A 12,268-nucleotide genomic window follows, 5' to 3' on the forward strand; every position below is an offset into this window, starting at 1 on the left:
GCACGTGACCAAGACTGAAGGGACAACCGTAGCAGCCCCTGAGCTGCTCAGGCCAGTTTCTGGTCTCTGCTGCTGCTGCTGTCTCTCAGGGCTAGCCATTTGGAATATGATCATTGGACCAGAGCCTCCTATAAGAAACAGATTATTAACTGAAATTGGCTAAAGAGAGCCTTGTTTTCATTTTTAAAAGCACATCCCCCCGGGGCACCTGGGTGGCTCAGTCGTTGGGCGTCTGCCTTCGGCTCAGTTCATGATCCCGGGGTCCTGGGATCGAGCCCCGCATCGGGCTCCCTGCTCCACAGGAAGCCTGCCTCTCCCTCTCCCGCTCCCCCTGCTTGTGTTCCCTCTCTCGCTGTGTCTGTCTTTGTCAAATAAATAGAATCTTAAAAAAATAAAATAAAATAAAAATAAAAGCACATCCCCATACAGGCATGCAGATGTATGATTTTTTAATTTTATTTTTAATTTATTTTTATTTATCGTGATTTTTCAGTCCCTAAAATGGTTTAAGGTTTGTCCATAGAGAGTGCTTTAAATGTTTCCTCGCACTATGTATTGGTTTCCGACAGTGTTTCTGGAATAAAGTACAGACTGGAAGTAGGTGCGAAGTGTAGTTGGCACAAGATGGCTGTTTATGGTGACAAGTGGAAAGGGAGCCTCTCGGGTTGCCTTCTCGCCCAGGCTGGCCTGCCTTGGGGTGGGGAGGGGGCCACAGTGGTGCCAGAGGATGGGGAATGACAACTGTGAGACTGACTTTGGGCACCACCTGCCATGATGCATTGCCAGGTAGAAAGGTGGTCCGGTTTGGGGCAGCCAGGCCCTACTGCAGGAGCATGGCCTTGGGACTGCACACTGTGCTGTTTGCTGGCCGTGCGTCCCTCGGTGAGGTGTGACGCTCTTCTGAAGCTCAGGCTCCCCACCCGTACGACGGGGAGCACCGTGATGCCCCACAGTTGAGTAGCGTGCATGGGATGTATGCTTGTGCTCTCTCCCCACCCCAGCAAGGAGCCCAGTGGGGTATTAGTTAATTAACAGTTAATAGACATTTATCGGGTGTTTTCTGAATAGTTCTCCCAGCTGCCACGTCTCTCCTCTCTGTAACAGCGCTCAGCTCTGCTGTGCGCATCACTTCGGAGATGAATCGCAAGCAGGTGCCCATTTCCTCTGCTCCATATGTACCCACAGCCAGGATGGGAATGCCAAAGGGGATGGGCAAAAGTGACCTTTCTGTCCCGTCACAGTTCTTGTTGCCATTGAGAATACTGGTGCCCCCCACATTTCTGGATGCCCCTGGAGGTCAGGGTGGGCACCCTGCCCCATACAGATGGGAGACTGAGGCCCATGTTCCTCATGCTCAGTCCGGTGTGTTTTTTACCCCTCCATACTGTCTGTTGGGGGATCCCACCAAGCCTCTTTTTGTAAGACCAGAGGCTTCCCAGAAGCTGTGGCAGCTGCCATGGGCCACCCCTACCCGGCTGGTGAGGACAGGGCCCTGGTTACCACTCTGAAGCTTAGTAGCTGCTCAGGCTTCTCCTAGAGCCCCTCAAGCCAGGCTCCTTGCTTCCCTTGATGGGGCTGGTGGAGTGTTCTCTCCAGCCATCCTAATTCCCTGTCCTCGTGCCTTGACCGAGGAGCTTGGTGTCCTGTGTCACTGTCCCTGAACCCAAGATGCAGCTGATGTTTTATGATTCATTGCTATCGAGAGGGCACCACCAGAGGCTGGGGCCTGGTCAGGCAAAGCCCAAGAACCTTTTCTTCCCGACACAGCTTTGAATTGAATCTCCATTCTGATGACACAGAGAAAGAGGCATTCCAGTGGACCAGGGGCTCTAGAAGTTCATTTAAAAATCAGTAACCCCGGGCGCCTGGGTGGCTCAGTTGGTTAAGCAACTGCCTTCGGCTCAGGTCATGATCCTGGAGTCCCGGGATCGAGTCCCACATCAGGCTCCCTGCTCAGCAGGGAGTCTGCTTCTCCCTCTGACCCTCCTCCCTCTCATGCTCTCTGTCTCTCATTCTCTCTCTCGCAAATAAATAAAAAATTAAAAAAAAAAAAAAATCAGTAACCCCATGGGGCAGAGAGGGGCGCCTGGGTGGCTCAGTCGTTAAACGTCTGCCTTCGGCTCAGCATGATCCCAGGGTCCTGGGATCGAGCCCCACACTGGGCTCCCTGCTTGCCGGGAAGCCTGCTTCTCCCTCTCCCACTCCCCCTCCTTGTGTTCCTGCTCTCGCTATCTCTCTCTGTCAAATAAATAAATAAAATCTTAAAAAAAAAAAATTCAGTGACCCCCTGTGGGATAGCTCAGGGCATTGTCCTGCATATTTTTCCCCTGTGTTCTTTTTGTAAGATTGGCTTAGTAATGCTGCCTTCAGAAAGATACTTTCCAGTTTCCCCTTGAAAGGGTTAGAGCTTCTACCCAAAATCAAGCAGAGTCTTTGCAGTCCCGAGGCCAAGTTAGCACCAGCCAACCCACAGGGCAGGAGAGAGAGAGTCATCGTCAGCACAAGTAGATAGGTGTGAAGTCCAAGAATGAGTCAGCCAGTCTCGATCTGGCTGGAGGCTTGCGACCCAGGCCGGGGAGGCTCCAGGAGTCTGACATCTTGGGTTTCTGCTTCAGGTGCTTAACCTTTTCTAGAAACCACATTCTTCTGTGGTTCTGTCACCATGAGGCAGCCTGTGACACACAGCACACAGATGTCCAGGGCTGTAAGTCTCCTCTAGCTTTTGAACCAAAGAAGGCTGTAGTCCCCTAAGAATCTGGGCCCCTGGGAATTTCCCTTCAAGTTTAAGGGTAGAAATGGAAACAAGAACATTTGAAGTCAGATGCTATTTGTGCTCCTCCGAGTGTTTTCTTTCTCTGAGCTCTAGATCTGTATGCCCAACAGCCTTCTGAACCTCCCTCATCAGGGCGTGGCAGGACCGTGATGCCTCGTGAGCGAGGTTGGGGGATCTGGGGTTGTGTTCCCGTGCGTGTGAGTGTCGGCTTCTCCTGGGCCTCCCAGGCTGGTGGTAGCCTTTCCAGAGACTTCAAGCTCAGACTGCAAGCCTCAGCCTTGTGGCACCTGGGAGGTCACCTAGTCGGGCCATCTGTGAGAGACCTGGATGGTTTGTATGCTTTTGTATGAGTCTTTGTGGTTCGTCCTTCCATCTCGAGGTAGAGCCTTGTGTATGTTTACCTCACACACACACACCCCTGTGAATAATCTCAAATTTGTGAAGATAGGCTCAACGGGGGATGGAGCAACTTGAGAGGACTGGGGAGTGCACGAAGGGTGTGTGGCTGGTGCCGGCTCTCCCGAGCTGTGCGCTGTCGTGCTGGGCCCTCATCCACCCCAGGCCTGGTGTTGGTGTGTCCCGGGAGGAAGGTGGGAGGCCTCAGACTTCCCTTGGCTTCCCAGGCCTCTTCCTGTGGCTCTCCATCCAGAACATGCTATGCAGCTTGGGGCCCCCACCCCGTCCTGTGAAAAAGGACCCTCTGAGGACTTGAAGGGAAAAAGGGTTCCTTCTCTATAGTTCTGCTTCTTGTTACCAGCTGGAAACAAAACAAACACCAAAGCACCAACTTTTAATGGTGTTCTGAATCCAAATTTGTAGAAACTGGAATGGTCAAGCCTCCGGGAGCGTCCTGCGTGTGGCGGGATGGGCCGAGTGAGCGGCCACCCTGACACAGGTGTGAGATCCCGGGCCCCCGTGTAGCCTGTAGGAGTGGTTCTCAGCACCTTGGCTGTTCACGTGACCTGCGGAGCTTATTTAAATGCAGACCCTTCCCCCTAGACATTCTGTTTACTGAGTCAGGGCCTGGGCCTGGGAATTGCATTTTAACACCCCAGGGGACGCCCCTGCCAACCCAAGGGTCCCAAAACCACAGTGGGGAAAGCTGATGTAGAGCATACAGGTGCCCACTGCAGCCAGACCTGCAGAGCTTGGTACCCAGGGGCAGAAGAGCTGAGCCTCAGCTGTAGGCGCCTTGTCCAGCACTGTCGTCCTCATCATGGTGCCGCCGCTGCCAGAGCCCGCTCTGCCCTCACAGGCCCTGTCCCGGGCAACTGTTTGATTCCTGGAATAGCTCTGCGAGGTCGTTACTGTCTCCCTCATTTTATAGACGGGGGAACTGAAGCTCTGAGAGATTAAGTGACTTGCAGAGCTGAGGTTCAAACCCATGTCCACACCCTTCCCAGCGTCCAGGTGACCCCTGCTCAGTGGACTCCCCAGGTCCGTGGCCATTGTCACTTTTGAAAGAGTCATCGCTGTCTGTGCAGAGTGGTATTGAATGGAGGGGCGGGGTGTCCAGTATCCTCTCCTCGGAGCCCTGCCGAGGCCCTTTGTCCGGAGTGACGTCAGGGCCAGAAGTTCGGGGCTGTTTGCCATTAAAAAGTAGCTTCTATTCCTGTTTCTTTTGTCTGGTGACCTGACCCAGCAAGTTGCTTTCTGTTTTCTGAGCGAAGGGGGAAAACACAAGGGCTAAACATAGCCCCGATTGTTTTTACTTTTCTTATGTTGTACTTCTTCAAGAGATAAAGATAGTAACAATTAAAATATTATCTGCCCCTCAGACAGACCAAGTGGCCACCTGGCTGGTGTTGACACACAGTAGCAGCACTCAGTGTTAGACATTGCTTTGTGTTTCCAGAGTATCTTAGAGCTCATACCGCTAGCCAGACCCCCGGCTGCTTCACACGCAACCATCCATGGCCTCGGGACAGCAGGAAGTTGAAGGCAGAGCCCCCAGGTTGGACCTAGCTGGCCGAGGCGGGGTGACCAGTGCCAAGGATAAGGGACAAGTGGGACCAAGTGATCACCCTCGGCCTGCTCTGCAGCTCTTATCTGCACATTATCTGTTCCTTCCTCTACCTACCACCAGCTAAAGTCTGCCGTGTGCCAGGCTCCATGCTGGGCACTGGGGGGCCATGCTGGGTCTGTGCTCGAGGGCTTGTGGCTCAGTGGAAGCAGACTTGTAAATAGATAATTAAGGTTCAGTTAACATCTGAGCCATAAGATTGAAAGTCAGGCAAAGAACTGTGGGCGCCCAGTGGCTAATGTGGAGAAGGCACATCTACAGAGAAGGAGATGTTTGCGTTGGCTCTTAAATGATAAGGAAGAGATTCTTGCTGGAAGGATAAAGGCAGGAGAACAGTCCAGGCCTTTACAAAGGTGTAAGGGCATGAAAGAGCTGGCGTTTGGGGGGGAAGCTGCAGATTCACTGCAGACACACTGCTCTCGCATTTAACCCCAGTGGACCCAGTTGAGAACTGACTCTTCGTCATCCCCGAGGCAAAGGAATCTTACCGTTAAGGTCGCAGAGGCTTACCCTTAAAACAGAGCGGAGTGGTTCCTGCAGCGAAGCAGGAACACGTTAGAGTTAGCCGTCCAACCCCAGCCCCCACTGGGGATTTGATGGTGAACCTAAACACAGACGGAACACCCACCTCCCACACAGGGAATGCCTGTGCCCATTCCCGCAGTTGTTTCATGAATCTTCCAGGGACCGTCCAGGATGGTTTCGATTCTGCCTGCTTCTTGTCTGACTTCTAATGTCAGGAAGTTCGGTGTGCCTGGAGTAGGGTGAACTGGGGAGGCGATGAGTGGATGGGGTCTGGATGGCAGGCTAAAACGTTCTTTCTTTGAGGCCACAGGCAGCTGCCTGGGGACAGACATGAAAGATATGGGCCTCAGGAAGTTCTCTGGAAGCAGTGAGTCGGTGAGCCTGGATTAGGGAGGCCTGAGGGGTCCCGTCAAGAAGCCTCAGGATCACGAGATGGCCACGGGGGAGGAATGGCGCTGCCAGATGACAGGGACTGAACCTTCATGCTTAACTGGCTCCCAGGTCCCCTTTCTTCTCGTGACTTCCCTGGAGATGGGGACAGTTCCAGGGCAGTGAAATTAAAATAGAATGGAAAGTGGTATCCTCTGAGGGTGGGATCAATTCTTTTTAATTTCACGGGTTTCCCAGGGCCTGGGATGGAGACCGTCTGTAGTGAGCCTCGGGTTCCTTAAGCAGGGCCACTGTGGCGCCATGCTGGGGCCCTCCCTGCTCTGTGGCTGGGCCCACTGGGTCCTTCTTCAGTCACCACATTCCCAGCCCATCTGGCGCCTCAGTGCCTTGTCCCAAAAGAGAAGTTGGTGGCCAGTGTTATTCCAAGGGAACTCCCTGAAAGACCAAAGGAGCAGACCTAGCGGAGGCTGGGGTCATAGGTCCTGACCCTGGCACAGCACCAGTGGGTTTGGTGGCCACGTCCCCCACACATTTGGAAATACATTTGTCCTTACAGAGAGTGTAGAAACTCTAGCAAAACAAATGGGAAAAAAATATAAATCAGCCAGCTCTCCCCCATTCGAGTATGAACGTTTTGGTTTATTTTCTTTTAATCATCACATATAACATGCATGTTTTACAGAACAGGAATCATGTTATCTATACAGTTTTTCTATCTTGTTTCTTTAGGCTTCGAATTACATATTAACATTTCTCCACATCATTAATATTCTTTGGAACTCTGCTGTTTTCATACTCCATATTATTCCCTGATCATTTATATCACCAGCCCGACTGCAGGGTGTTTTAGTTGTGTTTACCATTTTACTGCCACTCGCATCACTTCTTTTTAAGATTTAATTTATGTATTTGAGAGAGAGCGCGCGCGCGTGTGCATGCGAGCATGAGCAGCGGACGGGGCCGAGGGAGAGGGAGAAGCAGGCTCCCCGCTGAGCAGGGAGCCCGATGTGATGTGGGGCTCCATCCCAGGACCCTGGGATCACGACCCGATCCGAAGGCAGACACTTAATCGACTGAGCCACCCGGGCGCCCCCTTGTATCACTTTGAAGAACATCATTACATACAAATCTACACTTTTTTCTGAGGATAACTTTTCTTCTTGTAAATCAGCTAACAAGAGTGACTCAGTCGATGTTTGTATTTCTTTTAATTTTACTTTATTATAAGTTTACTGATCTTACAACTACTAACAAATGTCAAATTGAAACTGTTTTAAAAGAATCATGGCTGCTCTAGGGGCAGTGAGTAGTGAAGACGTATTTTGAACAACATAAACGCTACCTGCAAAAATGCAGTTTATGGTAATACTTTATCAGATTTAGTTAAAGGGACACGTATGGAGACTTGCCGTGCACCAGGGCCCAAGAAGATTGCTGGAGGAGGGGAATTGGACATTTGGTGACTGTCCTGTTTTGTTCCCAAGTGGCCTAACTGGGTTTAAGGAAGGGCCCTCCCCTGCATCCCCAGCTTCTGAGGCCGTCTCATGGGAGCAGCCTCTGGGCGGTTCTTCCCGTGTCCCCTGTCCAGGCTCCCAACACCTTAAGCATGTTTCACGACTGTGGCAGGGTGCCCTAGGTGAAGGAGCGGCACCTTTAGACCTGATTTGGCTGATCTTTGGCTTGTGAGGCTCCTTTTGAGCCTTACTGGTCCTTCCCTTTGAACCTGTCCAGTAGCTGTGGACACTCAGCATGGGGTCAGTCCCTTGCTGTGTCTCTCAGTATCCTTTGAGAAGTGACCCCTGATCGAGGAGATGGACGTGTGGTCCTTGCTGACTGGCGCATTCATGTGGGTTTCACCGTGGTTTTCTGAGTGGATGGCCCATCCTGCGTGACTCAGAAACTTGCTGAGGGCAGGTCCAATGTTGGGCTCCCTGTGGTCCCCTTCGACACTGTGGCATGGTGAAAAGAGCAGGGCACTGGGGTGGGCCAGCCTGAGTTAGCCTCCAGTCATTTTTCAACTGTGTGGCCCGAGCCACTTACTCACCCTCCACACGGGGCGCCTGGTGGGTTCCAGCCGCCATGGGGGTTATCTGCTCAGTAAACAATGGCAGTGCCGTGAGAGTTGGTGTGCATCAAACACCTGCCTGAATGTCATTTCAGGTTTTGCTTCTGTCCTTCTGACAACTGATGGACTCAAGCCATAGTTTTCTGTATGTTCCCCTGTGTACCGTTCATAAATGTGTGTAGATTTAAAAAAATAGAAACATGCCAAGATGTGGTCCCTGGCAACACAGGATATGGGTCTCAACTTTGCTTTTGTATTATAAACTTGAATACAAGAACTACGTCAGGTTTATCTGTGTCCTCCTAAGATCCTCAGCACAGTGCCTGATTCTTCAGTAGAAAAACACCACATAGTTCCTGAATATTTCACTAAAATAAAGGCTCAGGTGCAAAGTCAGCGTTTCCTAGTGGGGTTAGCTTATTTATTCATGTCTTCAAGTAGAGACCTGACGATGTAAGTTTAAAGCATCCCTGTATGTCTGTGCAGCCCAAGACATGCTCCTACAGATTTTACCCATTTTAAACATCATCGATCTCAGTGAGAAATCAAGTGAACACAAGGAAAGTGCTCCATGACTGGCTGTCATTGGTGATGATGTTGATGTTGCAGAGCATTTTGATGGAGGAGGCATAAATCAGTACAGGTTCCAGTTTCTATTGTCAACAAGTATTCTAGAGATGGAATTTGGATGAGCTAACCTGCAGCACTGCCCGCCCCGTTTGACCTTGACCCTCCTAAGTACCAAAAGACTCCTCTTGGGTCGTGGTCTTCTGCCAGGGCGTTGAGCCCCAGCTCGAGAGGGGATGGAACAGACATCCTGCCCCAACTGCTGCAGGCCAGGGGAGGGCTGGGGCAGGCCGGCTTCCCACCTATAAGATGGGAAAGCATTTGGGTGAAAACTGTTGTTTTGCACTTTCCCGGGAGGCAGTGTGGAATGTTGGAAAGGAAGCTGCGCCAGGAGGCCTGGGGGGTACGTGCATCCTGGGCCTCGCTCTGCGCCTCACTCAACACCGTGGGATTCACATCCCCACTCTGAGCCTCTGTTTCTCATCCATAAAGTGAGGTTGGACCGGATGGTTTTGAAGGGCCTTCCTGCCTCTAAAATCCTGTCTAAAATGGGCTCTTGGTTGTGGAGATCGAGGGCTGGCATGGAGGCCTTCTCAAATCCTGTTTTCTCTTTGTCATTTCTGAACCAGAAAATGACAGATGGAGAGACCTGGACAGGAAATGCCCTCTTCAGATTGAGCAGCCGAACGCCGGCATCTGGGAGTGCCTGCCCGAGAAGTGTCAGGACGGCGCCCTGTGGCACCGGGAGGCCGCGACCGCCTGCGCCGTGACCAACCTGATCAAAGACCTCAGCCTCAGCGACCACAACGGGAACCCCTCAGCGCCCCCCAGCAAGCGCCAGTGCCGGTCACTGTCCTTCTCCGATGAAATGTCCAGCTGCCGGACATCGTGGAGGCCCTTGGGCTCCAAAGTCTGGACTCCCGTAGAAAAGCGACGCTGTTACAGCGGAGGCAGCGTCCAGCGCTACTCCAATGGCTTCAGCACCATGCAGAGGAGCTCCAGTTTCAGCCTCCCTTCCCGGGCCAACGCGCTCTCCTCGCCCTATGACCAGGCGGGATTCCACCACCGACTCGGAGGTCAGCCCTGCCAGGGGGCGCCAGGCTCGGCCACCTGTGGACAGGCGGGTGACATCTGGAGCCCCGACCCGAACCCTGTGGGCGGGGGCCGGCTCGACATGCAGCGGTCCCTGTCCTGCTCCCACGAGCAGTTTTCCTTTGCGGAGTACTGTCCACCCTCAGCCAACAGCACACCTGCCTCGACGCCAGAGCTGGCCAGACGCTCCAGCGGGCTGTCCCGAAGCCGCTCCCAGCCGTGTGTCCTTAACGACAAGAAGGTCGGTGTTAAGCGGCGGCGCCCAGAAGAGGTGCAGGAGCAGAGACCTTCCCTAGACCTTGCTAAGATGGCGCAGGTAAGAGCCCCAGCCCCGTGGGAGGCGTCGCAGGAGCATCTCGGTGCTCATGGGAGCCGCTCCTGGCCCTGGCCCATCCCCATCCCAGGCAGAGGCGGGGCGCCGGTTTCAGAAATGCCCGGAAGCGGGTTATGAGTCCTTGTTTTTTAAGTGCTCTTCAAAGAAAGATGAAATCAAGGTTTTTTTGTTTTTTTTTTTTTTAGTGTCTGTTTCTCTCCGTTTAAAATCAGAGATGCCTTTTCTCTGTGAACGCAATGCTAGTGGTATTGGAGCAGACAGATGGTGAGAGGTGGGGTGTTGGGGGGGGAGACCATTGTCATCAAGCACTGGTGACCCCCTTCCAGCATTTCACTGGAGCCTCTGTCCCAGGACCCCAGCCCTGCAGTGCAGGCCAGGATTCATTGTCACTCGGATGTTGCCGATCCTGAGATCAGGACCGTGGGTCATGGTTTCAGAGGGTGAGAGATGGGTGGAAGCACTTACTCATTTGATGAACCCGTTGACAGCATGAGACCATCCAGAAATTGTGATTGCCATCCTCTGTGCCACCTTTGTAATCATCCTCGCTGTTCACTGGAGGCGAGGCCTCCGGCCACGTGCCCCGTCCCTTGCACTTTATCCTCTGTGTCTTGGAGCCCCGCCTTGTGCTAACACTGCGCTCGGGGATTGATTTGAATGAGATGAATGTGGAGTGAGTACACCGTCTACGGGACAGTCTCCGAACCTGGGTGCCACCTGTGTTTGGTTCTTACCGAGGAGGCCTGAGCATGACAGTGAGGCTTGGGGACTAGGGTTGGCCCTTGTGACCCATCCAGTGAAGGACGGGTAGGTGTGGGTCTCTCTGTTCTGTGTCTAGAGGCCTTCAGGTGCTTCATGCTACGGTTTAACTGTTGTCTTTGCTGGTCTTGTTATGGAAGCCTCGGTCACCGGTGGGTGTTAAGGGACGGAACCTGGCTGGCCTTGCTCATGCAGCATGTGGCCGCCTCTGGGCAGGCGGGCTCCCATGTCCACTCCTCTTTTGGGCAGAATGGCCTTCCTTCAGTGCCCAGAGCTGCTTTTTCAGCTGGACCTCCTTTTGCTTTAGAATAAAAATGTAGCTTCTGTTGATGGCATTTCCTTCCTTTCTCTAGCCCCCCTCCCAGCCTAGAGGTCCCCCCCTCCCAACAAAAGAAGAGGGTCAGGTGTCTCGAGTCTTGAGCATGCACCTGGTCCCAGAGTCCAGACTGTCTGGCCCTTTGCTCCAGAGCCCGGCCTGGCCTGGGGCAGCCGGAGGACAAGCTGGTGACATGCTGCGCCTTTCCCGTGCCACTGGGGCTCCACCCTCCGCCCCGCACTGGCCAGGTTCCGTCACTCCTCCAGGTGTGTCCCTTTCTTTTTCCTGAGTGGCGGACATTCTTTGCTTTACTAGCTAGACAACGATCAAACCCACGTTCATTTACGTTGGACACGCAACTGGAATTTTCCTTCCCTGCAGGAATTTAAATAGGTAAAAAGGCTGGAAAGGTGACAGATTTAGGTGACTTTCTGAGGGAAACCCAGAGCCCTGAGTCCTGGATGCGATAAATGGCTTCAGTTAAATTTTTAATGTTGAGCTTATTTTATGAGCTAATAAGCTAGATAGGTAATAAAAACAACTTACCCATGTTATTCTGTTTTACTGCCCACAAGCTGGAGGAACAGCACTGGCATCACTAAAGACATTCCCCGTCCTCAGTTGGGTAGAAACTGCTTGAAAATATATTGCTCCGTGGGGCTGTGCCCAGATGTGTAGATTGCTTCACTGGCTCCAGGCAGGCCTCCAAGATCCTGGGGAGGCCGCCCTGATTCCGCCTGCTTTTCTCTAGCCAAGGCCTGGGTAGGGCAGAGTCCGGGGAAAGTGAAGACGGGGCCCCTGGGAAGGGTGTATGCCAGGAGGGGGAGGCCGGAGCCCTGGGGATGGACCCTGAACCACCCCGACCGTGCCTCTAGAGCCCCAGCCAGCCCTCTCTCCCCGGGGCCTGGCCTGCTTTGGCTCCCCAGCTGGGTAGTTTGTGGCCTCATGGACCTTACTTTTGCAGGAGCTCTGAAAGCCGGGCCTGAGGCCACCCCAATGCCTTTGCAGAGAGCCCTAGATCCAGCCTGGAACGTGTAGGACCCTGTGCCTGGGAACCCCACGAGCCGAGCCTGTCACCGGCGTACAGACACCTGCTCACTGCCAGGTGACAGCCCATGTGGGACTGCTGCCCCCAGATACCAGTCTCTGTGGGCTGTGGCTTTCTCAGCATTTGTCACTGCCAGGGAGGGAGCAGGGTCTGCGCATCTCTGGAAAGATAGGCTTGCACCACGGTCAGCATGGCTCTGTTTCTCCAAGCTGGATCTTGGACTCTTTTTCATAGGTCTTGTGATCTTGGTTTATAAATATTCACTTATTTGGGGGGGGCGAGGGGTGCTAATTGAACATTTCTGTGAAGGAGCCCCTTTGTGTGTGTACATCTGCGACCAGGTGTAGGAGATTGGTGCAGAGTGTCTTTTCGGTTG

General features: G+C 53.0%; 1 protein-coding gene across 1 annotated transcript in view; it reads left to right on the forward strand.

Moving 5' to 3' along the window:
• The window catches only part of FAM53B (family with sequence similarity 53 member B), a 72,286-nt gene that overhangs the window by 12,818 nt on the left and 47,200 nt on the right, over nt 1-12,268 (forward strand). Inside the window, exon 3 of the mRNA XM_036103083.2 lies at nt 8,973-9,751. Within this exon, the coding sequence (XP_035958976.2) occupies nt 8,973-9,751 (779 nt within the window). The remainder of the gene's footprint in view (nt 1-8,972; nt 9,752-12,268) is intronic.

Source organism: Halichoerus grypus, chromosome 7 (genome assembly GCF_964656455.1).
Source record: "Halichoerus grypus chromosome 7, mHalGry1.hap1.1, whole genome shotgun sequence".
NCBI classification, from domain to species: domain Eukaryota; kingdom Metazoa; phylum Chordata; class Mammalia; order Carnivora; family Phocidae; genus Halichoerus; species Halichoerus grypus.